Source organism: Cladophialophora immunda (genome assembly GCF_000835495.1).
Source record: "Cladophialophora immunda strain CBS 83496 unplaced genomic scaffold supercont1.3, whole genome shotgun sequence".
Classification (NCBI taxonomy): Eukaryota; Fungi; Ascomycota; class Eurotiomycetes; order Chaetothyriales; family Herpotrichiellaceae; genus Cladophialophora; species Cladophialophora immunda.
The window spans coordinates 1,163,817-1,187,355 of record NW_015622543.1 but is presented as its reverse complement, the minus strand read 5'-3'; the positions used below and the strand labels follow the sequence as shown (position 1 = coordinate 1,187,355).

The following is a 23,539-nucleotide window of genomic DNA, read 5'->3' as shown; positions in this document are numbered from 1 at the left end:
CACAGACTACCGACAAGCCGCCCCAACGACCAACCTCTCGATCGCAGAAATGGAGGCTGAGCAGCCCGACGAGGCCCAAACCGCTTCCTTTACGCCTGCAACACGAATTGCAGAATTGAGCGAGATCGACCGGTCCATCTCTACACTCCTCTCTGCAGCCTCTGATGCCGTTGGTATCTTATCAAACTCAACCGCTTCCGAAAAGCAGCAGACAGCTCTACGTTCATCGTCCAGCGCACGAGCCGCGTTTTCAGCAGCCGCCGAGTCCTACTTTTCTACCCTCTCCTCGATCGAAGTCCGACTCAGACGTCAAGTTTACGCGTTAGAAGAGGCGGATCTTATCAGGCCTGGGGATGACAGAGATACAAGAAGAGGCCGAGCTATGGGTGGAGACAATAACTTGACCAGAGTGGGCGGTGGCCCTCTCGACCCCAGCTGGCTCAACGCCCGAGCAAGTGACAGGGTAGAGGCGGGAATGAAGCAAGAACTTCTGACTCAAGCAAAACAATTTGTGGAACGAGCGGAAAATGAAACGCCAAACGTTGGTCAGGACAAGCTTGTCGACGAGAAAGCCGATAGTTGAAGAGCTGGGGAGCGGGAATATTCTTTCGATGACACAATTCCAACTCTACGGACCCCAAATACCCACCACAGACACCACGTCCCCTTGGGGCCATCGATTCACCGGTTTTGGTGACGGGCCGAGTTTACAAACGTTCACTCGGTGTTATTTTGGCGAAGAGATGAAATCGTGGATACCTGACTAAATCGACAGCGACCCGTGTTATTTGGACGGTGATACCGCGTGCCCCGCCCCGTGTCTGCGCATGACGGCGGCAATGGACCACGTCCTACTCATAAGCAGCTGAAAAGACAACGCTCCGACCGCGCCCCGGCTGCGCCGTTCATATAACTGCTTAACTCATCACTCTCCATCGTCATCTCTACCGACCTTCCACTCGCCCCGCGCTCACCGTCACTCATCATCACCGTGACAAACCCCGTTCTTTTACAGTCCTGGCTCTTTGTCCTTGGCTTAACCAGAATTTCAGATTATCTGGTCGTCGATATAGCAGTTTAGAGCATTACACGTGCCTAAAGTTGAGTCTTCAGTCCATCCTGAGTTCATCAAAGCTCCACAATAGAGACGGTGAACCATACTGCGGACGCCGATCCATTCATGTGAGCCGACTAACACCCTATGTGTATGCATGTGTGTTCTCCCGATTGGGTGGATGGAATTTCCAATTCAGGAAACGCAGACTGCAAAGTGCTCGAAATGGAACATTGTGACGGCGAAATTTCTCCGTCGACGCATGTGCTTTTCCTCCGGCGATATGAATGCAACCTCATAGCCCAAGGCTCCATATCGCTGATATACATTTTTGGCCCGTCAATGCTAGCCATCGTCCCCAAGCAAAACTACGCAGATACAGCATACCTTCCATCGAGAAAATGTCGACTTCGCCAGATGGAATTTATGAGCCGGGCATCATTGACCCAGGCTTTCCGGTCAAAAACTCGACCCAGTCATTTTGGCACTCCGAGCCTTCATCCATCAGTAAGCTACGGTCGTCATGGGTCAATACCGCCGACATTGTGATTATCGGGTCAGGCATAACAGGCATGAGCCTTGCTCGCACCCTATATTCAAAGCGCCCTCAGCTTCGCATCGTTGTTGTCGAAGCTCGAGACCTCTGCTGGGGTGCAACGGGGCGGAATGGGGGTCACTGCAAGGCTATGAGCCCCGGAGTCTGGCACGAGCGGAAGCAAGAGTATGGAGTCGACGAAGCAGTGCGTGTAATGGAGTACGAGCATAGCCATTTAGAGGCAATGGCTGCCTGCGTCAAAGAGAACGGCATCGATTGCGACATGCGTATTGTCGAAGGTCTCGATGTCTACCACGATCGCAAGATCTTTCAAAGAGCGCTCGACGCCCTAGAAGATATGCGAAAGTACAAGCCTGGTCTCGCGAGTCGATACACCGTTTACACTTCTAAGCACGATCTCAGCGCCCGCAATCTGGATCTGGACGAGGCCTGCGTGGGAGCAATTGGCATGCCTGCGGGTGCCGTGTGGCCCTACAAATTCGTGACCGGCATGTTTCAAAAGATGGTGGACGAGTCGGGTCTCTTGATACAGACGAACACGACCGTCACCGATGTGATTGAGGAAGACGCAAGCGATTACGCGACAGTCAAGACCGATCGTGGAACTATTCGCGCAATGCACGTCGTCCACGCCACCAATTGTTGGATGGGACACTTGCTTCACGAGCTTCGACCGTTCGTTTCGCCCGTCCGTGCTAACGTTCAACGGCACATACCGCGCCCCAATAAGCTAAAGATCGACAACTATTCCTTCTGGCTGCGATATGGTGAACACGAGTATGACTACATCATCCAACGACCCGATGGCGCCTTTATTCTGGGCAGAGCGAGTACTGGGCGCAGGGCGACGTCCGACGACAGTGAAAGGGACTTGGTCGCACATGCCCATCTTCGTGGTGTGACGCCACAGATCTTCAACTTTGGAACGCGAACCATCAACGTGACCCATGCGTGGAGCGGCTCTGTGGCCTTCACACAGGATGGAAACCCATTCGTGGGCCATCTTCCTTTCCAAAATCGGTGCCACCAATGGGTGTGTGGAGGTTATCAGGGTATCGGAATGGTCAGAGCATTTCGGTCGGCGCAGATGCTTGCTCTGCTCATGCTGGGAGAAGGCATTCCAGAGGACTATCCACGGTCTATGTTGCTGAGCGAGGAGCGTGTCCAGAAGTTGAAGCGAGCCACGGGTAGCAAATTATAAGTTGAGCAAGGTGAATGATTTGTGAGTGGAAGAGTGCCACTCACTAGGCGTTGCACAGGCCTGGTTCCCTCGATGGCAATCAAGAAATGCACATGGGTAATCGGTCTGTTGACCATCACACATGTGCCGAACGGATCGGTGTATACAAGAGTTTCTGGCATGGTGGTGTAAACCACCCAAGATACCCGCTCTCAATGGAGAAGCGTGTTACGACGTTGAGATTTCGCAGCGCGGGGACGACTTCCGCAGTTTGGCCCCCTTCGAGACGCAAGGATCATCCAATGATTGTAACAATACCCATAGACTGTAAGACATCCATCCAGAATACATTGACCCCCAGGTCGAGTCTTTTGAAGATCTCAGAGACCGCCTGTGCCACGCACAGGAGGGGCGCCGAGAGCATCCTGCTCGCCAGCGCCGAAATGCGATCAAGAACAAACTGTCGTGACCGAAGTATGTCTCCCTCCGCGTCACTGCCTTGCAGCTCCGGGCGCACACAGAGAGAGCCGGCCCCGACAAGTAGCAACAATGCATGAACGCAAGCCGTGCCGGAGGTGATGTGCACCTGCTCCAGACGGTTGATGATACTGCTGCCGAGGAAGTTCAGCCATTCATCTGGGCCACCACCGGCCTCTTCCTTCAAAAGGCACGACCACAGACCGAGGTGGGATTGCGTCCATGATCGACAGGAGCAGCCTCTGACGTGGTCCTCCTCGGCGGCAAGAATGCGCCGGATCCGTTTTCGTCGGAGGTTGGGGAAGATGTAGTAGAGCTGATAGAGGCAGGCGAACATGTACGCTTCGGCGAGCAGAAGATGGTGGATTGCCGGCGTGTTCTCGTCGCCGGTGTTGGCGATTTCATGCAATTGCGGCAGGTCAAGCGTCCAGAGCTCTTCCTCCAAGGTGTTCAGCGTCTCCAGGAAGTCACTGGGCCGGCTGAGAAGGGCACTCGATCCCGAGACTGCTGGGTGGAACGATCGTAGAGACCGGATGTGTCGTACAATGCGCGAAAAGATCGCCTGCGGTGCTGTGGCGACACCCGCCCACGGATGCGGCGTGATGCGCGCTCTGTTGACGAAAGACTGGGCATGTGTGGTTTGCTTCTGTTGTGTTCGGTGGCTGGGGCCCGACGTGGAGGAATAATCATGGAGAGGCACGTCGTCATCCACCAGACAAGCCACCATCTGCCAGTACACCAGGGCTTCCTTGAAGAAGTCTAGATGCTGAGACTCATCACCAGCCCACGGGAGCCGATTGGCGGTGATGGCGTGTTGCAGCGCCCGCAGATGCATTGTGCCCAGGTCTGAGATTTCGTGCCAACACGCACTCAGGCCCAACAGCAGGACGACGAAGAGAAGCTCGGTGCTCAGCGTCTCCCCCGTGCCGCTGGAGAGAGCCGAGTGGAGAGACTTGAGAGCCATGGACTGGTACTCCAGCGCGTGAACTTTCATGGTGGGATTCTGCCAGGACAGTTTGGCCGCGGCCATGCTCAGGATCGCGTTGTACATGGGCACCGAGCTGTGCCATTTCTGACCCACAAACGTCCGGAACTGATTGCGTTGCGAGTCAAAGGTCGAGAAGATGGGGCACACGACCAGGAAATATGCCTCAACTAGTCCAGTATCGAGATGAGTCAACTGGGAGTGCAGCTGGGTCTGGTCGGCCTGCGAGATCTCGGGAGTGGTGGTGGTGGTGAAGGTGTCGTTTGTTCCGTCGAGAGGGTCAGATTGCACATTTGAGCCCGGGGGATCGTTGACTGCCAGATGCTGGAAAGACGCATTTGTCGTGAGGTCCTGCGTCTCGTCTGCCTGCACATCGTCACATGGCGGCCACCACATCATGCAGTCTTGGGTTGGGGAGATAGTCGCTGTGCTTGTATTCTCGCTATGGGGTGATGGGTATGAATTCTGCTCTGCAAGTTTGTGCTCGTCATTGATCTCCGACTGAAGCTCGAGGGTGTCGACCCTGCTGGCATCACCAGGCCCTGTCTCGCCGAGTACGCCGCTGACTGGAGCCGAATGGGGTGTCGCGATATCCGATCGCTGTTGTTGCCGTGCGCCATCGCTCTCAGGCTGCAAATCGAGGCTGAGATGAGCTGCCTCATTGTTGGTCGAAGAGGAGTTACATGACTCTCCAGAGGTCTGTGAATGGGCTGCTTCAACCGTTGATCGTCTGAGGCCAAATACCTCATGCTTTACGGACCAGCGAAGTTTGGGATGCGACGGAAAGCCAGGACATTTGAGCCCTTTGTCGGTGCACCGCTCACATGCGGGTTTCGTCTCGTCGCATTTGATCTGGAATTGTTTCAGTGTTCCTGACGCAGGAGTATCGCGATCAGAGCTAAACAATCAGACCTTGCGTGTCTTGCACTGTACGCAACCCGAAAAGGATTTGCGTACTGGTTGCCTCCGCCGCTGAGCCTTGGGTCTGAATGAGGGAATCAATAACATGGTCGGCAGACGCCTCTGGGCTAGTTGGCAGAGGACAGGGAGTCAGAGCAAGGGAGGGAAGGGGCTCCTCTTATCATGTTCCTCGCTTATCAGAGGCACTGATAGAGCCCTGACTGGGCCCCTGGACGATGGTCAGAGGGAGATTGACGTTATAGTACCTCGACAGCTGTGGTCCCCCTGGCGGGGCGCGGGGTAATGCACTGCATGTCTATATACTTCTAGATAGCTCGTGTCAATTGGAGTCCGGGTGGCCGTCCTCCGAATCTTGGCCATTCACCTTTGGATAATTAAGACCGTTCGTGTTTAGCCAAATGTATTAGAGGTGGGCACACGAATGAAGATAGGTCTATAACCAAGCCTGGGATTGGTGCCGTCTGCCTCCAGCTTGTCTAAATATCCTGGGCTGGTCTGCTCTGCTCTGGGTGAAGGCTGGCTGCTGGTATTATCTGGAACTGTCTTCTTTTCCCGTCTCTGATAGTCCAAGGGCCTCGGACTCCCAGATTTCTATCCCACAGAACTCTTTCCACGCGAGGGTTTCCTATCTATCCGGTCTATCCATAAGTGTCCCAACTGGATCTGCAGGCATTGCACTGCAACCACATCAAGACTTTCTTTGAAGAGGCGGACAACTAACTGCTTACCATCTGTATTGATTGGACTGTGAATTTAGTTTCTGAATGTGTCAACAGGTGTAGTGCTCGCGCACCGACACGCGTCAACAGCCTTGCACGGTGGGATAGCTCACGGGAGAAGATAGCCCCCGTCAACGTGCAGTACGGTACCCGTAACGAAAGAACTGGCATTACTCGCAAGATAGAGATATGCGGCCTTCAGCTCCTTGACGTTGCCTGAAGTCTGTCAGCTCGAGTTCTGTGTACAACTGGCCATGGGCACTATACCTTGTCGACCCAAAACGGCCATACGATTAGCTTCGTTGACGGACGCCGTGCAAGTACTCATGTCTGTAGTAATCCATCCAGGAGACACGATGTTGACGCGGGCAAATTCACGCCATTCGCGTGCGAGGCTCTTGCCGAGATGTGTAACGGCGGCCTTTGTAGTATTGTATGCTGTATGATCGACTGGGACAGTGACCACCTCTCCGCTCATACTGCCCGTTATAATGAAGTTGCCAAAGCCCTGCGCTTTGAAGACAGCACCGACACTCTTCGCACAGTACACCACACTATGCACATTGACGTTCATTTGTTCATGATAGTCCTCAAGAGACTGCTCTAGAATCCCTTGTGGGTAACAGATCCCAGCGTTGGCAACGAAAACATCGATCCTGCCCATTTCTCTGCGTACGTCAGAGACAAGAGCCTGTACCTTGGCCGGATCGGTGACATCGCATTGACGAGGTAGAACTTTGACTCCATTCTGCTGTGCGATCTCGTCGGCTCTCGCTCTTATGGACTGATCCCCAGAGCGATACACCAGGACCACGTGTGCACCAGCCTCGGCCAGACCCTCTGCGACAGCGAGTCCGATTCCACGGCTTGCGCCTGTGACGATACATGTCTTCCCCCTCATGCTGAATTGCTCCATCACATTGGAAGGCACGTTTGGCAGTGGACGGGCCGGCCGACTGTTGGTAAGACATTCCTCATATGTCATCGACATTATAAGCCAGAGCACAGATCGGGGACGTTGCGTTATCTCGACTTTCTGTCTCGCGGGCAAAAATGCATAGGCATCCGGAGGGATGTCAGTGAGGCTTGGGACATGGTCAAGGACCTTTCTATGCTCATTGCTCACGGACTTTTGGGCCCAAAACTTCTCGGAGTAGTGCGATTTGTTTCTTTCTGCCCAGTGCCACCACTGACATCGTTGCCCGAGATTGAGATCCTGAGCGCATTGGCACCCTATTCCTGAAGAGGAATTGCATCGCGCAAGCTCCTTGATTCGCTCGCCTCTGCCAGCCGACCTCCACATATAACCCATGGCCGTTGGGGAATAGGTATTCTCTCTGGAGAGCTATAAACAAATGCGAGGATTCGAAGACCAAGTGTGCTGTCAGTTCACTGAGAAATTGTTTACACCGTCTACAATGAGGTCTGAATCCTTCCTCCCACACATGAACCACAGTAGCACCGTCATCTACTGGGAGAACACCTCTGTCGCCTTACTAGGAGTAGGACTGGTCCTTTTCCTCCTCTTAGGGTTAAGTATCTGCAAATCCCCCAAAGGCATACACTCGTGGTTTTCTACTCGGGAGGGAGAAGCCACTTCAACCTGGGCGCGCAAGAGAGGTGACAAAGGCGAGGCAAGAGGATTCAAAGTCCAATTTCCCGCATCCCGCCGACAAGCCATTATTTTGTCTCAGGACGAGAAAGCATGTGATGTACAAAGGTTGTTGAAAGGCCCAAGTTCGACCCAGGCCCAACATCATCAACTGCCTTCAACAGAGACCCCGGATTTTGACAAGCCAGGTCAATATACCCCTTCTGGCTTCTCTACGGAAGATCTCAAAGCACTCGGGACCTTCCCTGATTATTCTGTTTTGAGTGGTGTGCCTCACCCGAAACCCAGTCCTGACTTTGACATCAATACGGCGACCTTCCGGCCATTTCGGCCATTCAGATTTGCGTACCATCAGACCATGTGTAGGTAGGATCGCACTTTTCAAGGTTAAAAACTCAGCTGACGGGACGCTGTCCACATACAGCACTTATGAAGTTCGAGCCTGATTTCTGGATTGAATTGGAAAAGAACTATTTCAATAGGTTGGAACAACGGAAGCAACTCTTAAAACAGTACGGAACTAGTGTTTTGGATTACAGTCCAGGCTCGGAACTGGCTTGCAGAGAACTGATGGAGATGGTGCTGCAATTTGTATGCATTCGTTATCCTCATTACTTTGCGTTGGAAGAGTCGAACACCATCTTTGTTAATCGCCTATTGAAAACGAGAACGGAGCTCAACTCTCAACATCCACTGCATATACTATTCGACAACATCCCAGAAGATTTTGCCATGATGTTGCGCAATGAAGAAGATGGCATGTACTACCTCAGATCTGGTTTTATTTGTTCGTCAATTGGCTGGACCTTTGGAACCCATCACAACAGAGAGTTACGGGCCATCCACAAAGAGGTCAATGACTATGCAGAAAAGATGTCCAATTCGATGGACCGGTGAGTGCGGCGGCATTGTGGCTCTATCTGGCTAGCAAATGTGCGGTGGCTAACCCTCGACTTTTGGTAGATTCTTCTCAAAAATGCCTGTCGAACGGCCCATTCAACGGGGCTCGTGGTTCGTTGAAGACTGGGAACCTTTGTTCGTCACGCCTGAAGAATATGAACAAAACGCCGGTACCCGCCACCAAGGGGAATCTGTGGGCATTGAGCAGTGTTACCTTCGTTGCGACTGGCAAACACTCCGTCGGTTGCCTCTATCGGGGGCCATTGTGTTCAACTTCAAGGCGGTGTTCACGCCAATAACGGAGCTGCGGGATGAGCCATATATTCCGTCGCTGCTGTACAAACAGATTACAGCGGGGAATCCCTTGCTTACTGAGCCCAAAGTACATGCTCATATCCGACCTGTTGTGTTGGACGCATTGCAGGCATGGAAAAAGAAACAAGTAGAAAAAGGGATGATCCCTTCCGACTGGGTGGAAGAGACTCTGGCGGAATCGCCATTCTACCCGGGATGGGAGGAACGTTGGCGGAAAAAGATTGGATTCGACATCTGAAGTCGTTGCAACGCTGAATGCTTTGGCAGACGTCATACAAGGACGAGAAGGACTCTTAGCACCTGAAAGATTTCTAGTAGCAGCGCCACCCAAGCGCTGAAAGCATCAACATCGAGGCTGTGCGCTTGGCCCTCTGGATCTAGTCACTTGGCAGAGTCTGGGGTAATCCACACTGAATCGCCACGAATACTAAGCCAACAATCTTCCACAAGTTGCCAAGATTGTGTTCTACGTTGCTCTAATTGGAAAGATGGTCAAAAGCAACGCTCGGCCAGCAGCCCCATCGTTCTATCCTTGCTCGACTTGCGACGGGATTGGAGTTGACACTATGATGAGCGCGACTCTCGAATGTGGATATGGAAAAAGGAATCAAGATGCAGCAGACCCACGAGCTGGTGGATCTCGCAGACCATCCTATGTGTCAGAAGTCTCGGCATGAAAGACTCAATCTGGAATGTAATACCGTGGGCTCAATCTCGGCGGCATGGCAAGGTCGAAGCATGGTAGCTGAGAGTCATTGCATATATGTCGAGAGGGAGCGTACGCAGAATCTGTTGCCGGCCACCTATCACTGTTAGCGACTTCTTTTTAGGCCCCTGAACATTGAGACTCTTCCTTTCACCACCCCTCTATCATGGAGTCTACCTCAGGGAAGCAGCTTTCTGATGTCAGCGGAGCTGCCGAACCGACGAAATCTGAACAACTTGCTAGGCAAGAGAGCGTTGAGGTTGCCGGTCACCTAGTGGATTTGCGGACAGACCAAGTCTTGGAAAATCTAGGGTATACACCCGAGCTGGTGCGAAGTCGATCGACCTTTCATGTTGCCTTCATGTCTTTTGTTTTGGCCTCGGTGCCATACGGCCTGGCCACAAGCCTGTTCTATCCCCTGATCAACGGCGGCCCTGCGACCATCATCTGGGGCTGGCTGACTGTCTCGCTGATCATCATCTGCGTTGCCTGCTCCCTCGGCGAGATCACCAGTGTCTATCCTACGGCTGGTGGCGTATACTATCAAACATTTATGCTCTCACCCGTCCGATGGCGGAGACTTGCTGCATGGGTCTGCGGCTGGTCCTATGTGGCCGGGAACATCGTCATCACGTTGGCCGTCAGCTTCGGAACCACTCTCTTTCTAGTCGGGTGTATCAACGTCTTTGAAAAAGAACCTGGGGTCGGAATATTCGAGGCCCAAACATACCAGATCTACCTCCTGTTCCTGGCCATCACGGCTTTGTGTACTGGAACTTCAGCCTTGGGAAATCGCCATCTCCCCAAGCTTGACGTGAGAGTTTCCTCCTTAGTACTGTGAAAACGATCTGGCTAATCGGCATGCAGACATTCGCAATTTTCTGGACATTTGCCGGGCTTATTGCAATCTCAGTCTGCACTTTGGCCATCGCCAAGAATGGGAGACATTCTGCCACATATGTGTTTCAAGATTTCGAGCCACTTTCTGGCTGGCCCTCAGGCTGGGCCTTTTGTGTGGGACTTCTTCATGCTGGTTATGCAACCTCATCCACCGGGATGATCATCTCGTAAGTGTAGTGGCTCCAGCTGTCCTTCTTGTCTTCCCTGACTCGTAGCAGAATGTGTGAAGAGACCCGTTACCCAAGTACCCAGGTACCCAAGGCCATGGTAGCGACTGTGATACTTAATACGCTAGCGGGTTTACTCTTCCTCATTCCTCTAGTTTTTGTGTTACCGGATGTCGAGTTCCTTGTCAACCTCGCCTCAGGTCAACCTCTCCCATCAATACTCAAGTCGGCAGTCGGCAGCTCAGGAGGCGCTTTCGGACTGCTTCTTCCCCTTATCATTCTTGCTCTGATATGTGGAGTCGGCTGTACGACGGCGACTTCCCGTTGCATTTACGCATTTGCGCGCGATGGCGGTATCCCTGCAGCTGGTTTGTGGAAGCACGTCAACCAACGGCTCGGAGTTCCACTCAACGGCCTTCTTCTCAGTGCCGCCGTCCAGATCCTACTTGGGCTGATTTACTTTGGCTCGACCGCAGCCTTCAACGCCTTTTCCGGTGCTGGGGTCATTTTCTTGACAGTCAGCTATACCGTACCGATCGCCATGTCGTTGATCGGCAGACGCACCCATGTGAAAACAGGGCCGTTCTATCTGGGCGCATTTGGGATCTTTTGCAATATTGTTGCAATAGGTATGTCCTTTGTTTAAATGCTCCATCAAAAACCGCTGACAGTATTGGGCTTCAAGGTTGGTCCTGCCTGGCAATCCCTCTCTTTTGCATGCCGTCTTACCTGCCAGTCACAACTGAGACTGTCAACTACGCAAGCGTTGTCTTTTGTGGGTTTGTCGCTATGGCTACAGCATGGTATTGGGCATGGGGTAAGAAGCATTACCGAGGTCCCCCAGTACATCCCACGGACCTTTGTCGACAGTCTACTTAATACTGCCACGAATCTCGCGTGAACAGTTCGACCTTTACCTCCGCGGCAGAGTCCACATGGTTCGGTGATATTGGGTAGCAAACGAGCTGCAGGCTGCCCACTTGTGTCGTAGTCTCAGTGCAATCAGATCAGCATTCAACTTGAGTTATGCGGGTTTTATCCAACACAGAGTATGACAGAGTGATAGTAGGCACGCTGTACAGATTTCATAACTAACCCTCGGTATTTCACCTAATACACGCAAACCAGTTGTTGTCTTGTAGGTAGGCTTTGTTTCGTCTTTCCTTTCTTGACGGAACTATATCTGTACTGTGTTACTTTTCGGTCTCGCACACGTGAAGCTGCAGTATAAGAGGCCTATGATCGCGATAGTGACTTTTGTGTATGTAAATTCTTCTAAATTATTCGACGAGTATAGATAGATAGTAAGTATTTGGGTCAAGACTCGAGGTGTTCCCAATGCCAACAGCTAGACCCTGCCTCGGCGGTGCCAGCACGGATATGAACGGATCCGACTCTCAGATCCGTTTTTGTTAATAATCCATTGGGGGAGACCAGGAACCTCGAATCGGATGCCAGGAGCTTTGTAGCTGATCGGTCACTGTGATGTCGATCGTCTTTGCCCTGACTGGAACAACGGTTGAAGATAAGGGTTCTTCACACGCCTGGAAGCCGATGTTGCGCGAAGCACTGCCAATCTCAGTCATGAAGTCCCTCCTCGCGATGAATTACCGGTCTCAGTCATCACGCCGATTTGTGCGCTCGCTATGCTTTGATTCTGTCGGCTGGCGATTGGCTGCGTACAATCCGAAAGCTGGGGAAACAACTTGTGGCTTCACGGGCCCTCTGCCACATGCACAACAACATACCTGGTACTTACTTCCTGATACATGACAGTGCTGGCATGAAGGGGACATATACTTCTTGATATTGTTTACCTCTGCTGCCATTGCTTATATATTAATGTCAGATTTATTGCTCCTTTAGATTCCCCTACCTGTGCTGCTCAAAACCACCATTCAAAACATACTTCAGCAGCTCTGGTAGCCAATATCTCGTCATGTTGACAGAGACACCTCGCAATGGCACTACCAATGGTGCGACCACTGGAGATGCAAAAAGCGGTGTTCTCGAAGGTGTTTTTCCTGCGTCGTGGTACACCCAACCCGACTTCTACGACTTCGAGCGCCGGGCGATTTTCTCGAAGCGATGGTTGCTCACCACGCATCAACTTCGTCTCAAAGAAATGGGAAACTATCTGAGGTTCGACATGGCCGGCTTCAACTTCTTCTTGATCAAGACCAAGTCAGGCGAGATCAAGGCTTTCCACAATATCTGCCGCCACCGAGCGTACCCTCTCATTGACAAAGACCAGCCTGACGAGGGGAAGAAGTCCATCCTCAGCTGCGGCTACCATGGTTAGTATCCTGCTCCGTCCTCGTAAATGAATACGAACCATTGACTCTTGTGTCCCTAGGCTGGTCATTTGGTCTGGATGGAACGTTGGCAAAGGCACCCAAGTTCGAAGAGACCGAAGGATTCAACCGAGAGGACTACAGTCTCTTTTCCATTCATACTCACGTTGACAAGGTTGGATTCGTATGGATCAACTTTGACTCTTCGCCAACCCCGACCCCGTGGGAGGAGCTGAATGGGGGCACTGATGAACAGGCCCGCCTGGCAGATTTCCCACTCGACGATTACGTTTATCACCGGACATGGACCACGAACGGCAAGTACAATTGGAAGCTTGTTGGGGACAACTACAATGAGGTGAATAGATGTATTATGGATATTTGCCGAGTCAAGCGTGCTGATCATTCTCAAGTGCTACCATTGCAAGGCAAGCCACCCGGGTATCACAAAGATCACCAACTTGGATCGATATTCAGTAGAACCACACGCTGGCCGTTTCGAACACTTCCCTCCGAACAGAGACGACATAAAGGCAGAAGACTTTGAGTACTTCGGCAACGGAGCGTTCACCTACAACTATCCAAACTCTTCGGTCAATTTGTCCACCCCTTACTTTTTCATTATGCGTGTCGTTCCTACCGGCCCCACAACTGTTACAACTGAGTATCAGACCTTCCGGAATCCAAAGTCGCCCATGGATGTCTTCCAGCGAGCGGCGGATTTCTTCGAGGGCATTGAATTGGAGGACTACACATTGATGAACGGCGTCCAGCAGAGCTTGAATTCGGGTGTGTATGTGCAAGGCCCATTGCACACTCGCCGCGAGGGAGGTGTTCTGTATTTCAAGACGCTGATCGAAGCCGACCTGAAGAAACATATGGCACTAGAGGCCGACAAAGGGCATCAAGTCTGGCCAGCAAAGCGTAGCCAGCAGCTTCACCCCGCCGTGCTGAAGCAAGAACAATTTTGTTCCGATGTGTGCGCCTGCGCACAAAGACAGCAGAACCTGACGTCGATCGGCGTGAGTAGCAACGAAACAGAGATCAAGGCTTGGTAGGGTTCTAGGGAGACATATCTGTGGTATCGGTGACGAGGTTGACAACACAAAGAGCTAGTTGACCACTACGTACCTCCAGGATCTGATCGATGTAAGACTTCTGTGTCTTGAGCACGCGATTAGTGGACAGCTTGACATAGGAATGTGGAAGCTCCCCTGCGATATCGCACTACGGGGTACGCTCCAGGATGTGTGCTTCATTAGGCAGGCTCAGTCGGATAGGATATTATAGCATTCAATGTCTTTCTTCCAGCGTTCCACTCCCACGTCTCCTCCAAAGGGCAACATTGTCAGTTTTTCTACCTCATTCCAATCCCAGGCTTCTAGCCTTGCACCGCCATAAGCCGATAACTTAGACCGTTTACCTGGCACAGGTTCCTTTTTCCCTTGCCAGACCCTACTGGCTGGGTTTCCTGGTGACATCCGCTGAGACCTCTTCAGCATCTGCTGGGACCTCCAGGGCCTCAATGGCCACTTGTTTTTCTTGCTGAATATGGAGCGGCACAACCACGCTCTCCTCAAGGAAGTAGTTGGTGTCTTTCAAGTAGAAGACCACCACGTAGACGAGAGTGAGAGAGCCAACCCCGTAGAGGACCAATTGGACAATAGCCTGTGTCATGTAGGTGACGGACTGCGAGTCCATGACGAAACATATACACAGGCCAAGAGAGCCCATGCCTTTGGTGAAGCCGCTGTACATGGCGATGACGACTGGATCGTTGGACAGTGACCCGACCACCCAGCCGGCACTGCAAAGATATGTCGAATAGACGATTCCCCACAGGAGGTACAGGATGACTCCTCCAGCAAACCTACTGTCAGTCCAGTCTACCGCCGGAGGAGTCTCGAGTCGGCCGTCAAGCCCGTACTTTTTCATCCACCCGATAAGGCCGGCTGCGGCGCCCATGGTGATCACGCCGACCGTGACGCACGCAATAAGGCCGCGTCGACGGCGAGACAGCTGCTGGGCGTCAAGGAGAAAGCTCATGCCGAGAGACCCGGCAATCATGATGGCTTGAAAGAGGACGTTGTTCAGGGACCGGGTTCGGAGGTTGAAGTAGTAACTGTTGAGGCTGCTGGTCGTCGAGAGGCACATCTCAGATGCGAAAAAGGCGGGAGTCAGCGCCAGGAGTTTCCAATCGGTGAAGGTCTTCTTCAAATTTTGAAGCTCCGCCCTCGTGTTGGTGGGTTTGAATTCGGCGAGATGAGTGCCGTCGTCCCGGACAATGCTGGCGGGATGTTTGATGAAGAATGCAGCAGCGACTATCGCACAGCACATGATGACCACGAATATAATGTAGACCGGATCCGACACCCCGGTTGCTTGCGTCTTGTTGGCGCTGATTCCAAACGCGATGCTCGCACCGACTGTGCCGCCGAGCGACGTGAGACCCCATTGGATGGCGATGTACTGGATCTAAGGTGAGTGCCTTTTCAGGACGTGCTGGTATCGGGTCTCCTTACCTTTCCTTTGTCTTTCTCTTCGGGGTATGTCCAGGCGATGAAGCTTGCAGCAGTCCAAAGGCAGCCAGCCGTTATGCCCAGAATGGCTCCAGACAGGTAAGGAAACCAATCGTGACCGCGGCGGTCAAAGTACCAGAGACCCCCAACGTAAAGAGGGTATCCGAAGCCTCCAAATATCCTAAGACGACAATATATGAGCACATGAGGGTGGGCGTGCTCCCCTTTGTGGGAATGGTAGCACGCACACTGTCGCCTTTGGCTTCATGAGGTTGAGAATCGTGCCTCCTATCCAGCCGAAGACGGTGAAGAGTCCATAGAGAATGCTTCGACACATGTCAGCCATTGAAGATTCCTAGTCCAGGTGAAAACATTCCGAACTTACGCATTGGTATTGACGGCAACATGAAGTGCTCCGGGTCCTCCACCTCCAGCCCCGAGGCCAGTGAGGGCGAGATAAATACCCGGTAGGCAGAATAAGATGCTGCGAGTTGAAGCCGTTAGCGTAACCAGTCGTCGAAAGGATCAAAATCGTTGCGATACGTACACGCCCATGATGACATTCTGTACGGCGGGCCTGTTGATGCGCCATTTCGAGAGTGGTTCGACGGTTCCGGCGTCCATTTTGATGTTTGAGGACTTGCTGGCCGCTAATCTCTTTGATATCAGGACTGAACCTGAGAAAGAGAAGCTGCAGGCCTTTTATAAATTTGGATAGTCCATTCCGAGACTTTCTTCATGAGGAACGCGGCACATTCAAATCCGACATGGATTCCGGGCTGGTGATGAGCTAGCGAGTGACAGAGTGGCTCTGATAAGAAACAGATACTGAAATATGACTCTGCTGGAAGTGTCGAATAATATGTGGCCTTGCAAGCCAGATCTAGAATCAGTCCGAACATGGATTCTAAGCGCGACCATCATGATAAGGAGGGAACTTCCCAACTCAAGGGGTCTCAAATTGATTCTCGGCTCCGGAATGAAGGTGCTAGGTGGAGGTTTGACAGATGCATGGCCAGCATCTGGGGAACACGGGCGAGATTTGGGGAGGCTCGCAAAAGTCCTTCTTCATCTATCGTTAATTAGAGTAGAACGAAGCGTTCTCGGCATTTTCTGGCTGCGTTATCAGTCAGAGAAGCAAAATGTTAGCATCACGCACTTTCTACTATGAGTAGTTAAGGCACCAGTGACAAACGCCGTAGCCTCTGAGGGCCGGATTGTCTCGCATCGAAGCGCGCTTATCCGCGGTGAGATTAGAGAGAGGCTGTCACAGTATCTAACCGCTGTAAATCAATGTCCAAAGGGCGATGTGCTTCCAACCGAGAATTGGGGAAGGGCGCTTATAAACTTTGGCAACCTCAATGGGGTTCGACCCTCATGCCGAGGCAGATTGTAAGATTGCTCGCTCATGCCATTTTCGTGAGTGGAGGATCGACGGCGGTGTCTTCGGAGCGCTGAAAAGCTCGTACACCTATACATAAAGGAATAGAAGCAGAAATGTGCAGATCTAGATTTCGAGACCGGTTTCAAACCGCGAGTCGAAATATTGCATAGAGCTATCATCAGGTGGCTTTGTGGGGGTACCGCCCTTCCTTGTCTTCTTTGCAATCACTTCCTGACGACCTGAGCAATTCATCCTTGTGGTCTCGGCCGCCCCGACATCAACTATGACTGCAAACTGGGAGGCGCGCTGTGTAGAAGCACGGGCCGCCAGAGACGCGACAATCCCTGAGGAATGGCTGTTGAAGGATCTTCCGTCGGAAGATGTGACCAATGTCATGTCCCTCCCGTACACGTCAGGGTTGATGACGGAAGAGGAGCTTGCACTTACTGAGCTGGACGCTACGGAACTGTTACAGCGACTGTGCAAAGGTGAAGTCAAGAGTTATACAGTAACTCGAGCATTCTGCAAGCGTGCAGCCATCGCACAACAAGTGGTGGGTGACACGAGCCCCAATGGCTATACGCAAATCCATTCTCTGCAAAGCTGACACGGCTAGCACATTAGGTCAACTGCCTTACGTATATGTTCGTGGATGAAGCACTTCAACGAGCTCGTGAGCTGGACGAATATCTCGAGAAAAATGGGATGCCCGTGGGCCCATATCATGGTTTACCGTTCTCCATCAAGGACCATCTGGCCATCAAAGGCAAGGAGTCTTCCACAGCCTTGGTAGGATGGCTGGGTTTCAAACCTGAGACAGATGCCCACGTCGTAGGCATTCTTCGTCAGGCGGGTGCGGGTAAGTCGGCGGTCAATTCATCCGTGTCCATTTGCACATACGTTATTGAGAGGGATTTTCTTGCTAATTTTTGGTGCTTTGACAAGTCTTCTATTGCAAAACTACAATGCCTCAATGTAAGGAAGACTTCAAACGAAGCAACGAGCAACAGTCTAATACAATCGAATTACAGCCGGAATGCATTTGGAAACCTCCTCAAATAGTAAGAGCAACACCCCGATTATTCCGCAGAGAAAGCAATACCCCGAGTCCCGGACCATGCATAGGAGCTAACACCAGTGGAAAACAACAGTATACGGAAGGACCTTGAACCCATTCAACCGCAAGCTGACCTGTGGTGGCTCTAGTGGAGGTGAAGGAGCGCTCGTAGCATTTCGAGGCTCTCCGATCGGCCTGGCTGCTGATATTGGAGGTAGCATTCGCGTTCCAGCTGGCAACAACGGCCTCTTCGGGGCCAAGATCACCTCAGGTCGAATTCCTCTCACCGGCTTGGTCCATGCGGTCAGGGGAAATGATTCGATTCCCACAGTGGTCGGTCCAGTCTGTCGCTCCGCAAGGGACAACGAATATTTCATGAAGGTGATCCTCGCGGCTGAACCCTGGAGGAAATCCCACTTGGTTGTCCCCTTACCGTGGCGGACTTCGATAAGTCTCGCGGAGAAGCTTACAATTGGCTTCATATGGGACGACGACGTCGTTCGCCCACACCCACCAATTACCGCAGCAATGAAGAACCTCAAGGCGAAACTCCAAAGCTTGAATCAATTTGAAGTTGTAGATTGGGAACCCTTCGAACACGCGCGAGGCTACGATCTGATCCGAAAGTTATACTATCCCGACGGCGCGAAGGCCATCCTCAAGGCCATCACAGACTCTGGAGAGCCTGTGCTTCCACTGACGCAGTGGGTGACCAAAGAGAGTCATGCTGTTGAACGTACAATACCGGAGCTGTGGAATCTCAATATGGAGAGAGAGGTGTATCGAGGTAAGTCTGGCTGAGCGACCACATGGCTACCCTGGGGTCTCCATTATGACTAGAAAAGTCAGCTATTAACTCCTTCAAATATCCGTTGCTGACTGATATTTCAACAAGGACAATACCTCGCCTACTTCAATTCCAGACCAGAGGTTGACTTCTTGATTTCTCCGGTCGGACCTGGCGTTGCCGCTCGGCACGAGACAGCACGGTACTGGGGGTATACTGCCATTTGGAATTTGCTCGACTGGCCCGCGTGCACGTTTCCAACCGGAGAAACAGTGTCGCCTCAGATTCATCCCAAGGACGCATCGTACACGCCTCGGCTCAACGAGTTCGACTCGTACAATTGGTCAAATTACGAGCCTAGCGAATACGAGGGGGCCCCGATATCCCTCCAGCTCATCGGCCGAAGATGGGAGGATGAGAAGGTGCTCAAGGCCGTTGAGAGACTCTCGGTAGTGCTTGATCTGAAAGATGCTGGAGCGAGAAGACAAGGAACGACAAGGCAGACGGGGGAATCGAAACTGTAGAAGGCGAACTCCAATATAGAGCATAGATGTCGGGGCTCCGAGGCTTGAGATGCTTTGCATCCTTGACTTCCTAGAGAGAAGTCGTCCTCTTCGTGTACATAGGCCTCCAATACATATTAGCACGGTCCTCTGTATACATCACTTCCAAACAAGTCGTTTATGAGCGGATGTATCTGTGGCAGCGCATTCCACTCAGCCAGTACACTTTGCCAAGTGCAATTCACGAGAAAAAAGAGCCGCTCGACATTTCTGTCAACGACCAATGGGGCCGAGGGTAGAGATGTCACTTTGACAAAAGCGACACCCCGACAATGTGTACATTGGCGCCCTGGGCGAGGAGTAGTGGATGCGCTTCGACCGCAAACAGGGTTTACTCCAAATGTGATTGCTTAACCGCGGTTCGCTCTAGACAGCGCGCTTGTATGCAGGGTCTGACCCGCACCTGAATCTGATAACTAACCGTTCTAGCACCCCCATCGAGAAGTGATGATAGATATCACGTTTTGGCCAATCAGTTAACGGAAAGAAGCCGCGACTTGATGGTCGAATGTGGCCGCCGCGAACACAGGGACGGGACAACCATGCTGGATCTTGATGTTTTGGGCCCCAGTTTTATAGCTTGAACGAGCAGTCCTCTGCTCTAGCTTCGGGACAAGCAGCTTCGGGCAGTATCGGTTTCCGGTAAAGAGGACAAACAATTAAAACATACTGCCAGGAGTAGTGAAGTGGGACAACTCAATACCTTCTGCTTCCGTAAAGCTCAGCAGGTCTTCGGCACATTCATCTTCGCTTCTGATACTCTCAATACCATCGATTTCCACAACTCCAGCGCCGTATCACAGGATATCTTCTGGTCTGTGTCAACCAAACATGGGCGAGTATAAGGAAAACAGAGGTATAGACGAGTTAGCAACTTCGACTGAGAAGCAGCCGTTGGAGTTGTCTCAGCAGACGTTGGCATTGTTGCAGCAGGAGCGCCAATATGTCGCGGGTGGATTCGAGCCCGTTCCAGTCTTCTTTTCTCGGGCCAAAGGCTCAAAGCTATGGGTGTGTTCATGATTCTTCTCAGTCATTGTGGTCACTTTGACTGACTCACCATTTCCATAGGACGTTGACGGCAAAGAGTATATCGATTTCATTGCCATGTTCAGCGCCGTGAACCAAGGACATGGCCACCCTTATATCGTCGAGAAAGTCCGCGACCAAATGGACCAGAGTGTGTTAATCAACCTTGCCGGCCACAACGCCATGTATCCTCCCTTTGCCGAGATGATGTGCAAGAGATTCGGGTACGACAAGATTCTGTGTGCAACCTCGGGAACCGAAGCAGCAGACACAGCTTGCAAAATTGCGCGCAAATGGGGCATACAGCGTAAGCGTATTCAACCAGAGTCGTGCAAGATCCTGGGAGTCGGATCTTCATACCACGGTCTCGGATCAGGAGTATGGGGATTGATGGATCCCTCCCGAAAGCGAACCGAGTACGGCTTGGATAGCAGACTTGTACTTAACTTCAATCCGTCGACGGGGGCACCACTGAAATACCTCGACCTCGAGGCCATGCGTCTCTGCTTGCAAGAACATCACGACACCGTGGCAGCCGTCATTATGGAGTGCCTGCACGGAACTGCGCGGACTCCAGAGGAGGAATTTGCTTATGCCAGGGGTGTCTACGACCTCTGCCGCCAATACAACGTCCTCTTCATCGCTGACGAGGTCCGGCAGGGTGCGGGAAAGACTGGGAAGTTCTTATCCTTCTACCACATGGGCGAGGACATGAAGCCGGACATAGTCACCATGGGCAAATCCATTACTGGAGGATTCTATCCACAGTCTTACGTCTTAGGAAACGCAGAAGTGATGTCGCTAGTCGGGACATTCGAGATCGGATCAACCTATGGTTTCACACCATTGGCTATTGCTGCAACCAGGGCGGCCATCGAGGTCATCGACAATGAGAATCTGATGTCCAGGGCGGTGGAATTGGGCAAGAAATGGACAGCGATTGTTGAGGGCTGGAAACATCCAAAGGTCGACTATCTTTTCAGTTTGGGGGCTGACTCCAACTTGTTTCTGCACGACCTTTCGGGGCTGCGTGTGGCCGCTCTTTGCATGCACAAGGGTCTTTTCCTTCATCCACGTCCAAACGGATTGAGGATAAGTTTTGCGATGACTATGACGGATGCAGAGTTGGAGAAGGGAGCAGCGATTCTGAAAGAGGTCCTGGATCAAATCGACAATTTTGTGGATATTCCAGGAGAAAAATTTGACTGTCGCGGACTGTCGGGGCTACAGGGCTGAAAATAAGACCCATACACACGTAGTTCCTGTATATAACGCCCTCTCCCCACTATACAAGGAATTTGAACGTGCTAAGTAAGGCAAAAGTTGACTCCCCGTTGCTGCATGACAACGTGTAAGCCAAATGGTCCATAGGCGCGTCTGTCAGGATCCGTCCACAGCCAGTCGAGCAGCTCCAATGCGTTCTTGACATGAGCCATTCCGGATCTGGAGAGTTCAAAGAGCGATCGCAGATAGTCTTGCTGGTCATTTCTGAGGATGCACGATCCGGCGATAACACTGGGCCAGATTACGATTGCCTTGTAAGGAGAACGCCATATCGGGTCAAGCAGCGGTAAGATAGCATCAACGTGTACCTGGAGTTCTCCAATGATCTTAGGATTGTCGATGGAGGAGCCGCACATCGCTGCTTTGAGATAGATGAGAAGGGCATGGCGGTAAGCTTCGCCAGTCTGAGCGTGCTCAACTGCCCAGGCTGACATTTCTGAGACTGGAGGACAGGACTCCCAATTCTGAATTTCGGTAAGCAGCTCCTCGTAGATCGAAGTAGTTTCTTCTGAGCAGTCCCGATGTTCTTGCTTTTCGCACAGGCGTCTTGCAAAAAGAAGTGAGATGGCTGGGATTTTCTCAAAAAGATCGTAGCCACAACTGAAAAATGTACCGAACGTGTCGTATTGCTGGAGATGTGATAGAGATGTGACGAATGAGTCAAAGGGAACTTTGAGGTTATCCGATTGACTGTAGGGTGCTATAGTGGCGGTCAATGCTAGGTAAGCGTATACTTCGAGTGCGAAGCCTTGCAGGTCTTTCTGATCTTTGCAACCATTCCCAAGATTCGAATCGGTGATACGGAGAGCCAGATGACGGCTTGCACGTAGGTGATGGATCATCGATCCCTCTCGGTTCCCGGAGATGGCCTGCGACAAATGATTTATCAGACGACGTTGCGCTTCGGAGGAATGATTTCGAAGATATTCTCACCTCAAAATGACAGAGCATGATCAAGACCAACAGCAGGCGCAAGCTCCTTGAATGCGACATTGGAATGTGGTTTTGTAATTCTAATCGGAGGCCCGTCAGGGTCATATCATAATGCTGCCAGGTTGCTTGCTGGATTTCGAGTAGGGACGGTTCTGAACCGCAAATATGGCTTCCACTTAAGGCGAGGACAGAGTGCATGAGTAGTTCATCGCAGTATGCCAGTGGCAGAACAAGGGTCACAAACGGGTTATCCCGCTGTTGCTTGACGGCCAAGAAGTCCGCTGTCCTCTCAATGTAGTGACGGAGGAGTTGAGGAGATGTTGGCTTCAGCCGAGGTGCAGATGTAAGGCTCGACAAACTTTCATTCAGAGGGCTCCAAACTAGTCGCCGGCCAACAACAGCTGGGTCCCAACGGTCGGTGGTCTCTTCGAGCAGTTCCAACCCCGTTGCGTGGGATATGGGTAGTGCAGGCAAGGTTGGCGCATCTGAGTCAGAGGAATCCACACGGATTGATGTTGGTGAAAGGCCATGGTAAGAAACTTGAGTGCTATCCCAGGATGCTGTGAGAAGATCTCCCCTCTCTTCCAAATCCTGAACATCTGAAGATAAGTCATCGGGCCAGCAGCATGCCAATGAGTTTCTGCTGCAGCCAATGCAGAATGGCCTCTTCTCATCGCACTTCTTCCGCCGCCGCCGACCTTTGCTAGTATTCAGCCGGTCATTCTTCACAGTTTGGGCCTGATAGCCAACGGATGGGCAAGATAAGCATCAGACTTACATGTGAGACATCCTGTCCTGGTGCGGGTGTAGCGGAGCTTTCTCTTGCGAGAAGGCGGATGGATGTTGTCACTTATCGAAGGGTGTTCTATCGAGTTCCGCATGATCACGGTCGACGACGTGGAAAGATGAGGTTTGACTCGATGCCGGGGAAGGTTCATGTGGAGATTAAAGCGAGAGAGGGGAGCCCAAGTCCTTCGCCGTAGGGAGGGCCGACACGTGACTACTCTCCATTCCACGTGACTACCCCCTCTCGCCATGCTGCTTTAACAGTGTACGGTGCATCATTTGTCGGCACTCGGCCTGATTCGAAGCAAGCCTGGGCCGCCACAGGGCAGCATCATCTTCATCCCCATCGGGCCGAGACGCCAACCTAGGCCAAAGCTTGGCATATCGTCGGGTTGTGACCTTCGGCGAACCGTC

The 23,539-nt window shown here is 52.0% G+C and overlaps 10 protein-coding genes across 10 annotated transcripts; 6 read left to right on the top strand and 4 right to left on the bottom strand.

Annotated features, from left to right (window-relative positions):
* Positions 1 to 49: 49 nt before the first annotated feature.
* On the top strand, positions 50 to 583 carry PV07_04964 (uncharacterized protein; the record flags this gene model as incomplete). Its single annotated transcript, XM_016391824.1, has 1 exon — positions 50 to 583. The coding sequence occupies one exon, from the start codon at positions 50 to 52 to the stop codon at positions 581 to 583; it is 534 nt and encodes a 177-aa protein (XP_016249343.1).
* A 758-nt stretch (positions 584 to 1,341) lies between these two features.
* PV07_04963 (uncharacterized protein) lies at positions 1,342 to 2,811 on the top strand (the record flags this gene model as incomplete). Its single annotated transcript, XM_016391823.1, has 1 exon — positions 1,342 to 2,811. The coding sequence occupies one exon, from the start codon at positions 1,342 to 1,344 to the stop codon at positions 2,809 to 2,811; it is 1,470 nt and encodes a 489-aa protein (XP_016249342.1).
* Positions 2,812 to 3,085: 274 nt separating this feature from the next.
* On the bottom strand, positions 3,086 to 5,260 carry PV07_04962 (uncharacterized protein; the record flags this gene model as incomplete). The annotated part of the gene is made up of 2 exons (XM_016391822.1): positions 3,086 to 5,104; positions 5,210 to 5,260. 2 exons carry the CDS (start codon positions 5,258 to 5,260, stop codon positions 3,086 to 3,088), a joined length of 2,070 nt encoding a protein of 689 aa, XP_016249341.1.
* A 741-nt stretch (positions 5,261 to 6,001) lies between these two features.
* Positions 6,002 to 6,883, bottom strand: PV07_04961 (uncharacterized protein; the record flags this gene model as incomplete). Its single annotated transcript, XM_016391821.1, has 2 exons — positions 6,002 to 6,108; positions 6,160 to 6,883. The coding sequence occupies 2 exons, from the start codon at positions 6,881 to 6,883 to the stop codon at positions 6,002 to 6,004; spliced, it is 831 nt and encodes a 276-aa protein (XP_016249340.1).
* A 427-nt stretch (positions 6,884 to 7,310) lies between these two features.
* On the top strand, positions 7,311 to 8,957 carry PV07_04960 (uncharacterized protein; the record flags this gene model as incomplete). Its single annotated transcript, XM_016391820.1, has 3 exons — positions 7,311 to 7,866; positions 7,929 to 8,397; positions 8,468 to 8,957. The coding sequence occupies 3 exons, from the start codon at positions 7,311 to 7,313 to the stop codon at positions 8,955 to 8,957; spliced, it is 1,515 nt and encodes a 504-aa protein (XP_016249339.1).
* A 487-nt stretch (positions 8,958 to 9,444) lies between these two features.
* PV07_04959 (uncharacterized protein) lies at positions 9,445 to 11,612 on the top strand. The gene is made up of 4 exons (XM_016391819.1): positions 9,445 to 10,239; positions 10,293 to 10,492; positions 10,544 to 11,121; positions 11,178 to 11,612. Exons 1-4 carry the CDS (start codon positions 9,592 to 9,594, stop codon positions 11,369 to 11,371), a joined length of 1,620 nt encoding a protein of 539 aa, XP_016249338.1. The 5' UTR covers positions 9,445 to 9,591; the 3' UTR covers positions 11,372 to 11,612.
* Positions 11,613 to 11,978: 366 nt separating this feature from the next.
* On the top strand, positions 11,979 to 14,095 carry PV07_04958 (uncharacterized protein). Its single transcript, XM_016391818.1, has 3 exons — positions 11,979 to 12,789; positions 12,849 to 13,144; positions 13,200 to 14,095. The coding sequence occupies exons 1-3, from the start codon at positions 12,432 to 12,434 to the stop codon at positions 13,842 to 13,844; spliced, it is 1,299 nt and encodes a 432-aa protein (XP_016249337.1). The 5' UTR covers positions 11,979 to 12,431; the 3' UTR covers positions 13,845 to 14,095.
* Positions 14,096 to 14,241: 146 nt separating this feature from the next.
* Positions 14,242 to 15,868, bottom strand: PV07_04957 (uncharacterized protein; the record flags this gene model as incomplete). Its single annotated transcript, XM_016391817.1, has 5 exons — positions 14,242 to 15,255; positions 15,309 to 15,486; positions 15,554 to 15,631; positions 15,691 to 15,789; positions 15,849 to 15,868. 5 exons carry the CDS (start codon positions 15,866 to 15,868, stop codon positions 14,242 to 14,244), a joined length of 1,389 nt encoding a protein of 462 aa, XP_016249336.1.
* A 4,059-nt stretch (positions 15,869 to 19,927) lies between these two features.
* Positions 19,928 to 21,358, top strand: PV07_04956 (uncharacterized protein; the record flags this gene model as incomplete). Its single annotated transcript, XM_016391816.1, has 2 exons — positions 19,928 to 20,104; positions 20,165 to 21,358. 2 exons carry the CDS (start codon positions 19,928 to 19,930, stop codon positions 21,356 to 21,358), a joined length of 1,371 nt encoding a protein of 456 aa, XP_016249335.1.
* On the bottom strand, positions 21,203 to 23,277 carry PV07_04955 (uncharacterized protein; the record flags this gene model as incomplete). The annotated part of the gene is made up of 3 exons (XM_016391815.1): positions 21,203 to 22,275; positions 22,340 to 23,037; positions 23,118 to 23,277. 3 exons carry the CDS (start codon positions 23,275 to 23,277, stop codon positions 21,430 to 21,432), a joined length of 1,704 nt encoding a protein of 567 aa, XP_016249334.1. The 3' UTR covers positions 21,203 to 21,429.
* Positions 23,278 to 23,539: the final 262 nt, after the last annotated feature.

Coding starts and splice junctions, on each gene's coding strand:
- PV07_04959 (XM_016391819.1), top strand. CDS start 9,592: ATGGAGTCTACCTCAGGGAAGCAGCTTTCTGATGTCAGCGGAGCTGCC. Junction 10,493..10,543: donor TCCACCGGGATGATCATCTC/GTAAGTGTAGTG, acceptor GACTCGTAGCAG/AATGTGTGAAGAGACCCGTT. Junction 11,122..11,177: donor TTGCAATATTGTTGCAATAG/GTATGTCCTTTG, acceptor TTGGGCTTCAAG/GTTGGTCCTGCCTGGCAATC.
- PV07_04958 (XM_016391818.1), top strand. CDS start 12,432: ATGTTGACAGAGACACCTCGCAATGGCACTACCAATGGTGCGACCACT. Junction 12,790..12,848: donor CCTCAGCTGCGGCTACCATG/GTTAGTATCCTG, acceptor TTGTGTCCCTAG/GCTGGTCATTTGGTCTGGAT. Junction 13,145..13,199: donor TTGGGGACAACTACAATGAG/GTGAATAGATGT, acceptor ATCATTCTCAAG/TGCTACCATTGCAAGGCAAG.